Source organism: Melospiza melodia, chromosome 3, assembly GCF_035770615.1.
Source record: "Melospiza melodia melodia isolate bMelMel2 chromosome 3, bMelMel2.pri, whole genome shotgun sequence".
In the NCBI taxonomy this organism is placed as follows: domain Eukaryota; kingdom Metazoa; phylum Chordata; class Aves; order Passeriformes; family Passerellidae; genus Melospiza; species Melospiza melodia.
The window spans coordinates 43,011,240-43,030,130 of NC_086196.1; the positions used below are offsets into that span (position 1 = coordinate 43,011,240).

At 35.8% G+C, this 18,891-nt stretch overlaps 1 protein-coding gene across 1 annotated transcript in view; it reads right to left on the reverse strand.

Moving 5' to 3' along the window:
- Positions 1-2,731: 2,731 nt before the first annotated feature.
- The window catches only part of SHPRH (SNF2 histone linker PHD RING helicase), a 48,316-nt gene continuing 32,156 nt past the window's right edge, over positions 2,732-18,891 (reverse strand). The window contains exons 19-30 of the mRNA XM_063151532.1: positions 18,270-18,443; positions 17,891-17,953; positions 16,633-16,858; positions 15,593-15,736; positions 14,286-14,387; positions 13,396-13,467; positions 11,468-11,656; positions 7,912-8,004; positions 7,280-7,366; positions 6,657-6,835; positions 4,699-4,779; positions 2,732-3,476 (exon numbers count right to left, since the gene is read on the reverse strand). Coding sequence (XP_063007602.1) covers positions 3,380-3,476; positions 4,699-4,779; positions 6,657-6,835; positions 7,280-7,366; positions 7,912-8,004; positions 11,468-11,656; positions 13,396-13,467; positions 14,286-14,387; positions 15,593-15,736; positions 16,633-16,858; positions 17,891-17,953; positions 18,270-18,443 — 1,507 coding nt within the window. The 3' untranslated portion in view covers positions 2,732-3,379. The remainder of the gene's footprint in view (positions 3,477-4,698; positions 4,780-6,656; positions 6,836-7,279; positions 7,367-7,911; positions 8,005-11,467; positions 11,657-13,395; positions 13,468-14,285; positions 14,388-15,592; positions 15,737-16,632; positions 16,859-17,890; positions 17,954-18,269; positions 18,444-18,891) is intronic.

The following is an 18,891-nucleotide window of genomic DNA, read 5'->3' on the forward strand; positions in this document are numbered from 1 at the left end:
GGTTAAGATGTAAACTTATTCCTGGCACAGGCTGATTTAGAGAGCAAGGGGGAATCTTAAATAACAAATTCTCTTAAAGATCCACAGTGACATTCACAGAGCTCAATTTAACAACACAAGTTTAACACCTCAGTTTCCAAGATGATCATATTGTGTGGTTCAAGGAAGTTCACTATTTGCATCAAGCTTTTACAGATACCAAAATGACAGCTCTGTTTTACAAGGCACTGAACTTTATATACAGTGAGAAAACCTGTCCCAAAATCCTCACCAACTACAATTAAAAAACCTCTTGACATTCTTTGTTATGGAAATGAAAGAGATTAAAAGTCAGCACTGAGGTCTTTGGAAACAGGTGAAGCCTCATTTTTCAAGGGAATGACTTCACCAGGTAAGTAATACTGTTAACCTGGATCATATTTACACGTTTTAGCAGGAGAACACACGAGAATCTGGTACATACCTCTGGTAGGTCCACACAAATGTTATGCAAACATTGCAGTCAGTATTTATAGGTTTGTATCTTCTGTGGAAAATCCCATTTCTATGAGTATACTGGAAGTCCTAGGAAAGGGGAGACTTTGTTCTCAGCTAAGATACTGTCTTTCAAAAGTGTTTTGATAGAAGGCAAAACCATGACAGTACTATGAAAACAAGCTTATTGTGCTTTGATAAGAGAAAAGCACTGCAGATGTACAAGCTACACCGTCAGCAGGAAAAAAAAAGAAAAAAAATTCATTTAATGAGAAGTCTCTTAAGATGTCTGAAAAAAAAACCTTTGTCAGATACTAAATATTACAAAAAAAAAAAAAAAAGGAAAAAAGCATTAAATTTAGTCTCTGTGTTTGATATTATGTAAAACTTGAAGAGATCATTTTACTACTGACACTGACTATATAGCCTGATGGTTCAACCCTCCAATTTCAAGAGGTGCTTTAACATGACTCATGCCAGATTTTAATGTAATATATCCAGAGCTCTAGGTGCTGTTGCTCCAGGGCAGTCAGGAGAGCACCTAGAACCAGATTTTCTGGCATCCTATGCTGTTATATGAGTGTAACACAAGGTAAACCAGGACTAAAGACTCATGCAGTGGTTGATAAGAAGCTATGCTTTTGGTTAGGATTGCAAAAGCCACATATTTATAAATAAACAATGAAACCATCATATTTATATAAATAAACCTGATGCCTTAAGATTTTAGCCTTTTTTTTTTTTTTTAAATCATGTACTGCATTAGTGCATAACTCTAAACTCCATATAAAGTGTTAACTACTGTCTTCACATTTTGGTCAGACAAAGCAGTTCCTCTAGGCCTAAAACTCAAGGACACCCTACAGCCTCGGGCCTGAAAAGTATAAAGAAAAGTGAATTGGGAGTGTGTGGACTGGGGGAATATGACTTCATTACCTGAAGCTGTAATTGGAGCATTAATCCCCTGAATTGCAAGTAGACCAAACTTGTATCAGTCAAATTTGTGACCATCATCCCTAGCCTTGGGGAGGCTTCGTCTGCCCTCAGTGTACCTGAAGGCCCTTCATTAAATATATCCACTTTTATCCTTTTAACTTTGTTGGGCCTCTTTTTCTAGGTAAGCCTGAAAAAGGCATCAAGCCAAGAACATGAAGAGGCTGGGAAACCTCTCATAACTGACCTTTTTCAGTTTGCCTTTCTCTCTTCACATTAATTGACAATGATTCTTCCCACGTCTAGTTAATTAAAATGGGAGCTATGAATGTAAACACTATGTGCTTCCACAGTTTGTAGCACAAATACATCATTTATCAGAGTGAATAGCAGCTTCTTGTGCAGTCACATTGTGTCATATAATATCAAAATTATCTGAAGCTGATGAGGAAATTGGAATGTTGCTGTCCTCAGAGTTTCTGGAGTGTCTGTACAGCATGATCTCCAGCACACTGTAAAATAATTTAGGCTGGAAGGGATCCATGGAGGCCATCTGGTCCAACACACCACACATAGCCGGACCAGCTTCGAAGGTGGATCAGGTTGCTTAGGGTTATTTGAGTTCCCAGTATGTTCAAGGATGGAGATGTCACAGTTTCTGTGTAAACTGCTTGATCAATCTTATCTAAAGAAGACCCCACCATCTATTCCATTTCTCTTGCTGCAAACTGAGGGAAGTAGCCTGTTGCTCACGCATACACATTTGCCCACTTGTTAAACACAAAATTGTGTTTAACGCCAACTGCACAACTGAAGTTGCTTTTGTAATACCTTCAGAAATTAATGTTATATAAAAGCACATCCATACCCAATGCCAAAAGGCTTAAAATTTATCTTGCCTACCTTCAGCACTCTGAAAGTTAGCCTAGATGTCTTTTCCAAACTATCTACTGTCAAAAAGGCAGGGTAGAGTATTCTTGCATATCTAAAGATGAAGCTTCACAAAAGTTCCATTTCTCTCCACACTTTTTCTAACTCAGACCAGGCACCTAATAACTAGCCTGCCTACCACAATTTAATGTATTTTGTATATTTAAATTGATGCATCTTTAAGGAGAAGAACTAGAAAAAAGTCAGGGTGAGACAATGCATAGACACACCAAATTATTACGAAGTGATCAGCAGTGTAACCAATTAAGTTTTGAAAATTCTGTAGCAAATGCTTTTCTTGTTTTTTCAAACAGAGCACTAACTTAGTCACAGCTTCAAGTGAAAAAATGTACAGCAAGTTTGACTCTTTAACTGATCACCAGACCAACACACATACAAAAAGCATAATTTAATTATCATCTTTTTGCCATGAGTAAGCATTAACAATGAAATATTTAACTGTCAAAAGTCTTTATGAATATCTAAAGGCCTAATACAAATATCCAAACTATTAGTAAACATTTGTAATTTGAAGTGTTAACAATAGGACATTTAATAACTCTGCATTAAATCTAACAAGCCTTTTCTAGAAGAATATTAATTTACAATCATTCTTTCTAACAACTCTTTGTACAATAAAAAAAATTAGATTTGTATTTTTTTGCTTCCCTTTCCCACCCAACCACCCACATAGTTTTGTTCTCAGACTGAGCTAATAGCCGTTCAAGCCTGATGGTAAAAGTCTTCTCAACCAAGGGTCCAAGATCTCGGTTTCAGCATCCAGCTCAAATTCTCTTTGGGAAAAAAAATCCATATTTTATAATGTGCAAAGTGCAACTTTTATCCAGTGCCATCAGAAGTGTGTGCTGCTATGAATATTACCAAAGAAGAAATCAGTAAAAATTAAGACTTCTCAATTTCCGATTGCTCTCTTATGGATAAATGTTAGATGATGTCTATAGGAATGACAGATCAAGTGGATTTTATCCTGGTGCTTACTGGGTCAGGTACTTTCCAATTTCATTAGGTCAAACCAATGTTTTTACTCAAGTTCTTCAGTTTCCTCTGTGAAAAGGTCAGCCAAATCTGCCACTGTCAACACTGAGGCTTCTGACTGTTTCATAGAAGAGCTCGTGTGGCTGTGGGAAAAAATTGCATATTGGAATCAGAGAAAGAATCAGTGTAAGAAATGAGCTGAGGGCACTGAAGACAGAGCACACAGTTCAGTGTCAATACCTGCCCAGCTTTGAAGCTCAGCAGGAAAGCACACCTTCTGTCCAGGAAGCACATACACTCATCAGCTACTGCTCCTGCACATTCTAAGTAAGATAAAAAGTCCATCTACTGTCCCCAGGGTGGTCAACACCAAACACTGCAAAGGCAGCAGAACATGGGATAACCCACCTTGACCTCTTAACATTTAAGGGATTTGCCTGAGCTTCCAAGCATGAGGTTTAACATCACTTTCAAAACATTAGCCCTCATGGGATCATTCAACCACTCTACATTTATCCAAATTTTATGTGCAAAAGTAATGCTAATTCACGGATAAGGAGAATAAATCATTCTTGAAGAGCTAAAACTGAAATCTTCCATAACTACAGCTAAGATGCGCATGTAATTTTTAGTTTCATGATCTGTAACAGGGAAAATTTCCTTAAACAAAGGCCTCCTCCTAGATCTGTCATGTGTATACCATCTGGTTAAAAGGTACAAGCCTCTTACACTGTCTGCATAAGGAATGTAAATAGCATTTTTGGTCCTGCTCCAATCCATCACTGCTTATAGATTTTGGAAAGATAAACCACAGTGAGAACTGCTTTCTGTGTCTGCACATCTGCCTCATGTATGACTGACTTAGCATCTGGGCAATGCTTGCACAGACTGTGAAACCAAGAAGTGTGACACAGCACCATCAGATGAGATTTGTAGGATTAAAAAAATAAAATAACATAAGAAAGAACCCATGTCCTGTGTTAAGAGTTTATAACATATTGTTGCTCTAGTGGCAGGCTTAGTGCTACTTCATCAATTGCAATGTTTTTATACCAATGAACATAGGTAAACTGAAAAGATAAATCATACCATAATACATAATTTATTACTTGGGCTTTTATGAAATAAAAGACACAAAACATAACCAACATATTTCCCAGAAAATTAAAATACCTTAAGCTGCAAGTTGCTGGAGCCAAGTTAAAACTTTTGAAGTTTTAAAACTGTTTTGCAATCAAAATAGTTTGAAGAACAGTTAAAATTTATATATAAGATGTACATTCCTAACCATAATAAAAGTATGGTGGAGAACCACCTTTTCATTTTCAGTGCAATAATGACATTTAAAAAAAAATCAACACATACCTTCTATCTACAGTTTTCAGCATAGTCTGCATTCTCTCTTCTATTGTTGCTTTTATCAGGAACCTATGAACAATCGTAGATCTGAATGTGTTTGAAAAAAAGAAAATGCCACCATAAGTGAGCAGAAGTTTTACTGTTACTGCCAAAGTTTATAACTATATTTTGTCTCATACTAATTCTATTTAAAGTGTTGAAAATATGACTCTGGTTTTTAAGAAATGAATGTTAGAAGTGATTAGCAACTTCCATTGACATTTCAGAATGCTTAGTGCTTCCCTGGAAACACACTTTCACTTTACTGATCACACACTAAATGAATGTAAGCTGTATTAACTAAAATCCTAATGTAGATACAAGGCAAAGTTCTGCTCTGTGTGTCCTTAACAGAAACATTCCTCCAGAGCCAAAAGAAAAAAGAGTTTTGCCCACTGGTTATATACAATGTTTGTACTTCATTGTCACAAATTATTCCAAGAGACAAGAGCTCAATGTGATGGAAAATTAAACCTAATACCCTGAGTTTTAATAATACTATTTTTGAAGACAGCAAAATATAACAATTTTTTTTTAAGAAGTCAGTAACTGTAGTCAGGTAAACACTGGTAAAAAATAAAACCCAAAATGTCAATAAATGCACCACAAAATGAAAATTCCATTTATTAAATAAATTTTCATTCCATTTATAAAATAAAATTCCAAAAAAGAAAGCAGTATTTTAGAAAAGCGACAGGCACCAGAAAGTGAAATAGAAAACAGTCAGATCCAAAGATAAAAATGAAAAAGCACCCCATGCTCTCCAGTATAAACATTTTTCAAGGTAAGAACCCTTGAAAATGCTTAGATGATTTTCAGGTCTTAGGTTGAAACTTTGGCAGGCAACATTTCACAGAAGAATAAAGGAGGAATGCTTTTGGATTCACAGGCAAAGGTCTACCCCCAAAAAAGAGAAGTAAATAAGAACTGAACTGGTAATAGTTGCATCAGTGACACTAAACAAGAATATTCCCTAATGCTCAGTGCACTTGGAACACAGCCCTTCTTAAAAATAAGCCTAGCTGAAATCTTAATTCTTAAAAAGTACAACGTACCTTGGTGGTTTTATTGCAAGGTTTTTGCAGCACCTTTCGTCCCAGCATCATGTAGAATTGCAGGGTGGGCTGCTGCAATCAATCTTTCCCTCACAGTTATAATTCTATGCCCTCACAGTTAATTCAAAATCTTTACCAACACACAAATATCCACCTGTTCATAAACATTCTTTCATATACATGCTCCTTCATGTCCACCTCTCTCTTTGCTTTCATTTCCAGAACACAACCCCCACTATTATTCTACAGTATTGTTATTCCAGAGTTGACTGCAGTTATTTTTCTTCTCCATGTACTGGGCTTTAAATTTTTTTTTATAAAGTAACGAGACCTTAGAAAAAACACATACATCTCATAGTTGAGAACAAACTTTCTAAAACCTTTTTCAAGTGTTCAGTACCACCTATGTCAGAGCAACAACACTGAAACAAACAAGAGACATACAAATTCATTAATTTCTTCAAAAAGACAGGTGTGAGGGCAGAACTGCCCTCAAGATTTATAAACTTGTCAGTTCTAACAAGAATGTGCTATAACTTTCTTTTTGGAAAAAAACTCAACTAAAAAAAAGCTCCAGAAGAAGGAAATAAAAAAGCCCCAACAATTTATGGAGCTGAGAATGACCAGTTAGAAAGAGCCTCTCAAGGAATCTCAGAAAGGCCATGCCTGAACGTAGCCATATATGACATAAATGATGAGTTGCTCAGACCTGCAAAGCTAAGATATTTCTGGACATTTTTGCAAGCAGAAGTCCAAAGTTAAAAACTAAGGCATCAATGGCACACATAAAATAGGGCAGCAGCTGAACAAGGTTTTTTCAGATCTATTCTGGACCACATCTAAAGCCTTGAACACAACTGCACATCTTACTTTGTTTGGCCAATACGATGCACTCTGCCAATAGCCTGTAGCTCGTGTGCTGGATTCAGAATGGGCTCCACGAGCAGAACATGAGTTGCTTCGATGATGTTCAGTCCATTGGAACCAGTGTGAAGAGGCAGCAGCAAAATATTGATGTTGGGATCATATTTAAATGCAGACAGGTTTTCCTAAAAGGCAAACATCACAGCAGTGTGACAGAAGCTCCAATGCAGTGCGTGGGGGACAAGATTGTATTTTCAACAAATTATAGCAGCTAATACAGGCTCCAGATCAACCATCTTTGCAGGTCTGTCATCCCAGAACAGATACATGACAGTCTCTGGAAGGCATGAACTTCTTGCAACACTGATGAGTGTGCCACATCCTTAACTTCCATGCCAATCCATCTTTCTCAAAAGTGAATGTACTGTTTATCTCCAAATGCCTTAAACTAGGACTTTTGAGATTATAATTTTTAGAATTAATAAATTGGAGATCAAAATTTCTGCCATACAAATTTGCTGCTTTTTTAGTTTCTGAAATGAAGCAATGAAGTAAAAAGGATCAGATTAACTTTTATGAACTATGATTTTCCCACTGAAAATAGTTTAAGAAAAATATCCTTTATGTACCTGAAATTTACTAATTCCATTGATCTGAGAAAAAACCATGTTGTTGTCATACAAAGCTTTTGAAATTATATCCAACACATCTTGCCACTGTGAAAAAAAAACAAAACAAAACCACACAACACAATAAAAGTAACTCAACATTACAAACAGCAATGACAACTAAAAAATAATAATTAGCTTCCCTAACAAAAAGTAGATTTAAAAACTTTTCAAACTGCTAGGATTTGCAATTCTTGTAAAAAAATTGTGTGCTAGAAACCAAATCTTTCATAAAACTAAGTAAGACAGGTTATTAGAAGATAGCTTGAAGGAAAAAAATTGGTAGCCATTGAAAAAAGTTTTACAATGTATCAAAAACATCTGGACATCACATTTAAAATTATCTAGAATTTCTACTGCTTCCATACAAATCTAAGTGTTTGCCCTTTAAAGAAACAAGCTTTCACATCTGCTGACTATGACCATTATTCTTGTTCCAGTTACAAGACTTGCCCTACAAATCCTAAAAACAATCAAGCGGTTGTACCGAGTGATTCAACATTTTGGTAGCTAAACTAGCTCCTGAAAAGATTATGAATGCTTTAAACTCAAAAGACACATGCAAAGACAAGACAGAAAATGGTGATTAATACCGTTGAGAAAACTAAGGACTTAGCCCCTGGATCTTTAAATTGAATTTTCTTCAGTGTTCGGACCACAGCTTCCACTTTGGTGGAGTGACTTCCCTTTGAAAAGTCAAAGAAGCACATTAGTAAAGCAGGACAGTAAAAAACTCCTTCCACATTCATTGCTTTATTAAATGATGTTATATTAGGTCTCTTACACATCTTACATAAAGTTAACAATGATCAGCCTTGAGGAAGGGCAGGTGAAGTAGCACTGAACTACTTTTACCTCTCCCTTATAACACACTGCATTAGGATCAGCAGAGTGTACCAGCATGAGCAGCACATGGAGAATGAAGTGCCATACAGACACACCCTCTGGTTCTGCATGAGGCAAAGCAGATGGCCCAGGCAGTGCAGTGGCACCAAACGTGCCCATTAGGCCTCCTGCAGTTTAACTTTGTGGCACAGTCTTTAGTCAGTCTTTCAAATGCACATTAAAATTTCCCTGCATTCACACCTTTTGAAAATGGACCAAGGGAAAAAAACTACCTGAATGCTATTTATATTGCTTTTGTTTCTCATTCTGGCAAAATCAAACTTAAGTTCAGTACTATGAAAGCTTGCTAATTATATTTAAAACAGTATGAAAATTGTAAATACAATTGATTATTGAATGATGGTGAGCTGCAATGAAAACATCTTTCTGCATTCAGAACTATTTCAGCGCTTAATGAATCCAATACTTTATTCTACATCTTGTCCATTTTGATTTGTGTACTCTTCCCTATCCCCTTAGGTCACCAAGAGGATACAATGAGATGCAATTCTTTTTCCATCTCCTTCAATACGTACTTTCTATTTCAGCAATTTTACCTCATGTCTTTTTTAAAGAAGCCTTTACTTTCTTACTACACACAAAGTCATTTCAAACTGTGCTAGATTCAGCAGGACAAATACTGTTTTATTTCTGTCTGCACCTGTCTTTTGAACATTGAATTAACTATGTTGGCTCACTACAATCACAGATCAAATTTACTGAAGTCATGCTGTGTGCAGAATTGGCTGGGAAGGATGTCAGCAGTCTCAGCACAAGCTGGGAACCAGTGCTGGGCTCCTTGATCACTCACACATTAGGCAGCTAACATGTGAAAGACTTTCTGCAGACTGTTTTACCAAAGGCTGCAGTAAGCTGTGCCATTTTATTACTCAGGGTCCTCCACAGAGATTCCAACTCTATGTCACAGACATAGGAACTAACCAGCTTTCTTCCACGTCATTTCTGTTGCACCTGGTAGACACTGACTGTCCATCTGACTGTTTGCAAAGTCACATGGACAATTAGAAATGCTTTTGTTGGCAGGTCTGAAAGGATGACACATTTGCAGCCCCGTGGCTACTGCCTGCTAATCATAAACACCTACAGTTAGGAGATATAAGCCCAGCCTTTAGGACTTCCTACAGAATTCCAGGGTCATTTATGGCTTTTCCAACACTGTTCATCTCTGATTCAGTGATGACAATCCTGGCTAATATGTTCTAGTAGTCTTTTCCTCAGAAACTGTTTTTACACCTTGTGACAAGTTCTATTTTCCCCTGCTATAGCAGATAGCAGCTTTAGCCACTGTTGTTGATTTTTCCACCCTTCAGATTCCTGTGACTCAGGTGTCACAAAGGTGACTTCGTACAGATCAGTATGCAGAAAAGAACAGCACAATGCTCAAAGTGGGCACAGTCTTTCTCCTCTATTTTTTAAACAAAATAACTGTATAAAGTTCTTCATCCCTTTGTCCACATTATGTTAAACCATATTATACTTATTGAACTTACAAGTGACTAAAACTTTGGCTCACAGCACACACAAAGATCTCAGTTATGTTCTCTACGGAGAGATGAAACTGACAGAAACACTCTTGTTTTTCAGTCTGTCTTAAAAAATGGTATACTACTCATTACCCTTACACCATGAGGTTGTCATTTTGTTAAATATTCAGATGACTATTTATAAAGAAATTGGCTAGATCAAATGAATTATGGAACAGTTAACATTAGAAGCAAACCTAACAAACAATTACCCTCTAACAAACAATTTCTGTCTTAGATGACAGGCTGGCAACACCCACTGTAATACTGACCAGACATAGGAAGCTTTTACAAAACCAAAACATGCAGGGATGCCAGCAATCTCTCTCTCAGTATAAAATGCTTCCATTTACAGTAGTCCTTCTGCATCTAAGGCATTACCTTAAAATGGTTAGTATCAGTAAAATAAAGTATTAGAAAGAAAGGCTGGTAGTGAATACTTTAAGAGGGATTGAGAAAGATCTGATTAAAATATGAACACTGAAAAAAATCACACAATTTTCATATCTATCCTGAAAGATACTGATCTTAACCTCAGTATTCTATAGAAACCATAGTAAGCTTGTAATTCTTTGTAAACTGTTCTTTAAAGGAATATGAGGTAGAATTTTTTATTTTTAACAATGTTGCTTGTTCACATAGTAAATACAGTGAAGCTACAGTGTAAATTTTTAATTTTTTGTTAACTAAGAATGATCTTTGGTCAAGCAAATTCACACAGAATTAATATTTTTGGTTTGTTCAAAGTTTTTGATGCAGAAATACTTCAAGAAAACACTACAACTCTTTACACAGGATAGCAGATGACGTGTTCTTTGTGTCTTATTTATGAAATTTGGTTATTCTGGTTATTTTTTAATGTAATTTATGAAAAGTATTTGAAATTTTGTTAGAAACAGAGTGATATCTCTAAACTGTATATGGAATTACTATATAAAAATCCTTGCATGAAGCTGTTCTATGAAGTAGCACTTGAAAAATACAGTCTATTTACTCCCCCTGGTGCCACATACTGTCAACTACTTTAGTAATTCGAGTTAGGAATCATATCCTCATAAAATGGAATTCCATTTGTCCAGGGAGGTTGAAATAGCTATTGTGAATGTGGTGGCATTGTCCTCAACACAGGGTAGTAACCCTAGAAATTGTGCAAGGTTCAAGGAGACTCGCACAGATATCGTGGAAGTCTGTCAGCACAACTAGTTATGATCTTTAACTACACTAATCAGATTAAAACTATGACAAGCATTACAACCATATTTTAATCCAGCTGTATCATAATATTTTTATTAAAAGACAGCAGTATCATCTAAACCAAAATATTATCAAATTTTATCTTTGCATTTTAGCCCAGAATCTTCTATTTTTTCCACAACTGCACTAAACGCAGGTTTTTGGTTTCTAAATGATAATTCTACAAGACATTCATGCAGTGCAAACATGAACTTATGTACTACCTATATGTCAGCATTGCTAAAGACTCTTGGAGATGCTGTCTCTTCAACCCAATGAAAACTTTCCTTTAGTAAAAAATGCAGATACAACAGTGCAATCAGGATTGAATTCCTATATGTTTGTGTCTAGAGGTTTTGTCATTAGGAAAAACTATTTATAAAACTATATAGTACACTTGTCTGCCTAAATGCAGTATGCTACAAAACACAACAAGTATGCACTGCTGGAAGTTTGGGCCCACAGAGCTCCTGCTCACACAACTCACCTTTACAGGAATATCATCCTCCTGATTTGCAGCTTCTGCAGTGAAGACATAAGATATTTCTTTATGAGAAGTGGTCTGCCTGCAAATGGCACATTTAATGGAGCTGCGGCGGGTGCCCACGCTGTACTGCTGGATGATGATTGCAATGCACTCATTACAGAAACAGTGTCCACACGTCAGCACTGCCCACTGTGCAGGAAACAAAAAACCAAACGCAACACAGCTTCAGCCTGGGGCCAGTGCAAAAGAAAAACAGTGCACTAATCTAGGATAAATTATATTTTCATAGAGAAATTACATTTTTTTCATGATATTCATCAGATTAAAGAATAATTTTACAATTGTTGCACTCTAGCTAATAAAAAGCCTGAATTTTAAAGTTTTCCAGCATAGAGACATTCATGATCTAAAGGAAGTCTCTGAATTTATTGTTCATTGTTCGCATTTTCTCAGTTTTGAACTTCAGGAAAGACATTACAATCTTCCATTTCTACGAAAGATGATTCTTAATGCCATATATGTAAACACAGATTAAGTATTTACATACTTTTTTAAAATTACAAAAATGTTTTGATTTGCCTTTTCTACAATTCTTTATCTGTGAATTCATACTAGATTGGTCTTATTTAATAAGTGATAGAAAAAATGCTTTAATTTTTCCCTACTGGTAAGTCCAAGGCAGCATCTTTAGACTTAACAAAAAGATTTTATACAGTGTCTTAATGTCTTTTTGACAGAATGTATGTGAAACAAGACTGCATTGCAGAAGCTGTTCTCCCCTTGTGAGCCTAGAGCATCTACATGTCAGCTGGAACCTTCCATAATATAGAAACAATTTGTAGACCAGTAGTTTTGAAATTCAAAATAACATCTTTTGCTGTACTAGCCTGTTCTTTAGGCCATTTCAAGGGGAATAACTAGAAGTTTTCGTGGGACCAAGTAGCAAAGGGATTGACTAAACCACTGATGTTAAGCAGATCTTTTAGGCTTTGTTAGTTTTTTTCAATTTGCAGAAACAGAATGAGAAGTATTTTAAAAGTTCTTGGCAACATGAAAACTGCTATCATCTAAAGAAACAGTCTTGCTGTTAAGAAAAGATAAAGAAAGTTAAGAGATTATTTTCCCTTTCAGTGAGCTCTTCCAGCTCTGAGATAAAGAATAATGGCAGTTAACAGGACTAACAGTTGTTCTCTGCAAAAACTTGTATTACCCTGGGCTGAAGAACACAGAGGGGACTTTGGAAACATGGCAGGACAGCAGTTCATGCTTACACATGTCTAAAATGCAAAGAGAAGCTAAATCTCCTTATAATAGCTGCCCTAAAAGGAAGAGACAATTTAGTTTTACCATAACGAGTCCTTTTATGTTCTTCCCTAATGCATGGTAAGTCAAGTTTAAACTATGGCTTTGTACTTTATGATATAGATTAAGTCTCACTTGAATTTCAACTCCTGCACTTCAGCAGGGAAAGAAATCCACACTGCCAGTATTTATTCTGTTGGATTTTGCTATTGTTTGCATATGCAATATCCTTTTCTTTAGAAGAAAAAAATACTACCAATAAGAACAATTACAATAAAATACAATAGTATACAATAGAAGTTTACCTACTTCCTCTTTCTGTTAGCTTATAAATGGGAAATAAATCTTTCTGCCAGAAGTATAACTTCAGATTTATAAAACAATCATGAACTCACATTGTTGGAACACTTAAGCAGATGTCAAAAGCTACAAGAAGTAGAGGTGCTTGCATCTGAGAAAGATGTTATTTCAGGGGAGAGGCTGGTTGGTACATTACAGAAACAGCTCATTTTCCCTGTTTCAATACAACATCCATTTAAAAACAGATCTTGACAATTTGACACACAACTGGCTCAGCTCCAGCTAAAGATGTTCTAGAAGTAAAACCTGCTGAATAAGTATCTTACCTGTCTTCCTAGTTGGCGTGCACAGATTGGACATGGTTCTGGGTTAACTCCTCCAGTAGTTTTGTCCTGAGACTATAAATTAGAAAAAAAAAACAACTTTGTGTTTTGTTATTCTATATTTAAAATAAGCTTCTAGAAAAAATGAATAATGAAACCCTTAAAAGAAACCACATCAAACCAAAAACACTGTCTGAGCAAATTTAAAACATATCCATGTACTCAAGTCCACCTTGAGGAGTTAAAAAACATGTAACTTATGGTAAGCAAAAGGAGCACTTTTCATTCTGCAGTCCTTCTGATGGCATCAGCAGCTCTGTAACAGCTCTGAAAAATCCTCGTAAAATACAAGTTTCAAACAAGAAACTCCACATATTTTCTATCAGCTTCACATGGTTGCAAAACCACTTAAATTTTGCTTAACTATGCTTACTTTAACATAAATGCACTCAATTAAACACTATGATCAAAATAACATACAATACATGGAGGTTGTCTGTTTTGCTTTTTTTAAATGCTCACTTTAACTCCATAAGTGATTATTCTTCTGTTTCAGGTAAGCTCTCAGTAAAATACCAAAGGTATGCAGAGACATACATAATTTTATAAGGCTTCTACTAAACATGGCCCAGTTAGTTTTAATGAAAACTTTACACATCTAAAACTATCTTATAGTTTAATAAGTATATAATTAAACAAGTAACTAAAATATATAATGCAATAAATAATTTTATGAGCACACAGTAACACAAAGAACAGCACACTGGATTTCAAAATGTGATCAATCTTCTCAGAAAAGACAACTTCTTTAAGATGGAATTTTAAATAAAAATAATGGTAGGCTTCTTCCCTTCCACAGGGAAAGGTAAAGACCAAGGAACCATTAATCTTACTTTTTCCAGATTAGTGAGGTACAGAAGTTGTCCTAATTTCTTTTGAAGTTGTGATTTGGCAACTGCCTTGTCATTCAGAAGTTTCACTCGATTTTGCTCTACCTAAGAAAACAACATTAAATATGTGTTAAAAAGGGGGGGGAAAAGTTAAGTTTTACAATAAGGCTTAAATTAATTTTTTTTGTGAAATTCAGAATATCTATTCATTTCCTGTACCCAGTATGAACACAGCACCATGAATGGGCTGAGATGCAGAATGCACATAAAATTGCTTTTTATTGTTTTACTTACATTATTAGTTCTTTAGACAAACAAAATTAAATTAAAATAACCCAAATTTTCAGAAGTTTCTTTTGAAGTTCCTTCAATGTATCATCTCTTTTCTTACAATTGTGTATATACCAGAATATTATAATACCAGAATTAACTGCTGGTTCAAAAAACAATGTGTAAGAGACAATTATTTTCTTTATATTTCTTAGAAATGCCCACTTTTGATTTAACCTATACAAAGACAGAAACATCAAGTTGACTTTTTTTTAGATTAATTACAGCTGATAGTGAAGAAGTTCAATACTGCAGAAGAGGCAGGCACCTGAAGGATGAAGGCCAAAGAAATCAGCGTTTCTTTGATGGCTGCACATACATGTATAAATCTTAAGACTTTACTAGGCATTTGTTAAGCAAATTGCTCCTTTTTAAAAATTGTTTTAATACAGAGAAAAAAAAATTATTTCCTTATAAAAAGAAGCAATTTTATCTAACTCAATCTCACAGAAAAAAAGCACAAAATGTGTCTATAGAAAACACACTTCTGTTGGTGCAAAAAAAATTAAAAGTTTAAATCAACCCAAGATTTTTTCTATCATCATAAACAGAGTCAGGGGTAGCTCAGAAATTTCAAAATACTGAAAAAAAGATTTTTCTTTGATGTGCTTATTTCTGTTTTATATAGGTATTTGTGAAAAGTATCAATATGGGTAAGGAATCAGGTCAACCTAATTTTCCACCCAGCCTGGAAAACTGGGCAACTGTAGAGAAAGGAAGCTGCTGCTCCTGAAAGGGCAGCAGTCTCTTGGAAACATGCCACTCTGTCAGAAGGCTAACAAAATATATCAGAGTAACAGTTTCAAGCTCAAAATGGCCCATGTACTCAACCTAGCAAAATTCTATACTCCACCAAGCCTGTCTGAAATGAAAACAGAGACACATTATAGACATTATACATCGATCCAGATATAGATTTTAATTTTGTAGGAGGTAGGTTCCTTCAAAAAGAAACCACTCCTTCCTGCCCAGTACTCTACCTCATGTGGCTCTATGATGTGGAGCACTGGGGGGTTTGGTTTTGGCTCATCAGGGTGACGCACTCTCAGCCGCTCTGTCGCCATGGCCAGCTCATCAATGGCAGACACGTGATCCCTGAGCACCATCCAGTACTCATGAAGTAACTGCAGGAAAACCCCAACAAGTGAGCAGCAGAACTGAATTGAGTTACACTTACATGACTCTGCCATACAATGTAAGATGAAATGTGAGAATCTTTTGGAGGAACAGATAATATTTCTTTACAGCATTCAGCCATAACAACAACTAATTATAATGGAAAACAAGCAGTATAGACATACAGACATATAATGACATTTTGCCTGCTCCCTTCTCCAGCCTCTCTGGATAAACAAGTAGAAATAGCTGTCGCTCATTTCTTCTACAACAATTAGTGTTACAATAATTAATGCAACTAAAAATTCAGATACAAAATGCCTTGCAAAACAAACAAAAAAAACCCCTTGATGAATGAAAAAAAAAATAGTTATTTCACAGAGTATCATTCTTGTAGCTCACTGTATATAGGAGTAATACAGACCACTGAATCAGTATTTCCAAGTTACAACAGACGGAATCATAACACTGTCTTCATCCTCATTGGTATACTAGGTGCATCTTTTGTTTCCTAACATAAAGGCACATGAAAAAACTGTGTTCCCTCTTCACAAGACTGAGGGTAACCTGAATTACAGAATGGACCAGTGCTGGATTTTCTGAGTCTTGTTATATTCTGATTCAAGTAAACAGATGAACACATTTAATTATATCTTTATGCTGTCTTAAGAGATGCAATTACATTGCTTAGTAATTTGATTAGTAGCCAGTATAGCTTTTAGAAACTATTAGCCACATATAAATCATTTAAAATCAAATCCTGTAATAAGCACTGTGGAAAAGGTTGGTAGGCAAACCCTAATTTCAGGAATACAACTTAGATGTGCTAATATTCAGCTGCAATTTGTTTTTAATAAATTAAATGGACCACACAACTGTTTGATCAGCATGTAACTTACTGTACCTTATATTCCTTTTTCCATGCTTCAAAGAGCTCCAGGAATACGCTCCCTTCTTCAGTTACCCTAGCATCCATTCTGTGAGCTTTGGCAAAGGAAAGAAGAGCTTTCAAAGCACGCTCTGTTTCACTGGTTGCCCAGAGCCCTCTGCTTGTGGTGGGCAAACGGTCATCGACAAGCCCCTCTTGGTCTTCTATCATCTCCTCGAATATTGCCATCTGGCCTTTAACACTTCAAAACAAACCAAGCACAGCACTTAGCACTGATCTGGTACTTCCACATCCATCTGTACTTATTCAGCCTTCTTATATATGATTAAAGGATAATGCAAACCAAGGAAATATAAACAGCTGTTTTATTACCTAATCAAAAGCTTGCTTTGAACACAGTGATCTCGGTACCAATCCTCAGGCCATTCTGTCAGCCCCAAGTCATCTATAGCTTTTGTAAAGGCTTACACATCTAAATCATCTTTCAGTAGTTATTAATGTCACATCCATTAAAAAAAATAAATTCTGACTTTTTATATAAGCAAGAATTACAGTTAAACTCGGATGGAAAACTTGCTGTGTATTACACTGTAAAGAACAGTACATCTTTCCAGTTCTCTCCTTGACAAATAATGCTAATTTTAAAATAATCCATTCTTCCTGATTCCAGCAGTCATGAAGCAACAGAACTCCCACTGGTAAAGACTTCTTAAAATGTTTTCTCAGTAATCTCAAGACTTTTCAATCCAATTTGACATTGTGAGGGATATGAGAGAGAGAAGTCCAAAAGAAAGCATGCAGAGAACTGTAATCTATGTCTTTCAGTACCACCCACTTTGCATACTTCTCTGACACCCCATGATGGTGTCACCCTTCTTTCAGCTTCATGCTGTCTGAGATCTCTCATTGTAACACTGAATGAGGGTGGTATTACACCACTTGCAGCTGGACTGCAAATAAATATTTGCACAAATAGGAGTATGTGTTAAATTAGCATACTTGTATCTATACACACGCTTTCTGAACATGCCACCACTTCATTTCAGATGTATGGTCATATTGTAGTGGCTTGAGAGAAAGTGGCATGTATTCATTCCTTGGACACCATTTTTTCAAATGAGATTTACATAGAAAATGAAACCTAATAGAACTACTATCAAAGCCATCAGCAAGAAATCTCTGTCATTGGGTCATATACTTATTTCAGACAACATAAACTAATCCAACTTTCACTTTTTCTAACAATGAGGTATTTATAAAGCTATGAACTTACCTATGCATAAAGAGCTTTGACTCGTATTCTGTGAACAATTCGTCAGCCTTACAAAAGACACAGCTGCAATACAGAAAATTGAAAACAGAGGCACTCCATTTCATCAGAAACAAAATTATCATAAGCCCCTATTCCAACATAAAAAACTACACAAAATTCTTTAAAAAGAACAAAATAACAGTCATATGTACACTAATATAGCTAACACCAGAAGATTTTATAAAAGTAAAACCAAAGGTCATTATGCTAACAAATAGATCTGTGATATCTGTGTGCATACAGCTCCTGAGTACATAATAAAGGCTTCAGCATGTTATTTTAAATAAGGGAAAATTAAGTAATACACATCTAAAGTATATTTTCTTTTTTCAAGACCTACTTGTTAAGTGGCAGTCTAACAGGTCGCAAATGGCAGATAGTGGCAGCCTCAATGACCTGCTTAGAAGGAGGCCCTTCTAAGTTTTTCACTGCTTCTCTTACAATCTTCTGGAACTTCTTCACTTCATCCAGCTGGGTTGTGAGTAGGTATTGAAGGCCTCTGCAGTCACGGAATCTGATTTAAAGAAAAAGGGAAATTACTGTACACCAAGACACAAAATCCAAACTTGACTCAGTATTCTAAATTAGAAGAGAAGTAGCTAAATAGCAATCTAGGACAACATAAAAAATTTTAATAAAAAGGAAGCAAATGCTTATTCCTGTTACATGCAATGCTGTCAGAAATCACTCCAGTGTATCCCCAGAGCTGATGCCTGGTATCTTTAGAAAGACTCTTTCCAAGACTTGGGAGGTGTGGCCAAATACTAGTAGTGAACACCAATCTGCAACATTCTGGTCCACAATGCAGATCTACTAAATGGAAACCACTGCACATACAGTCTTACTTGTGTCTGCTGGCCAACAAAATTATTTTCAATGCATCTGTGCAATTCACAACAGACACACGCACACATCACAAAAATACACTTCATTCAGCAAGTTAGCTTTAAAGTTAAATTTAT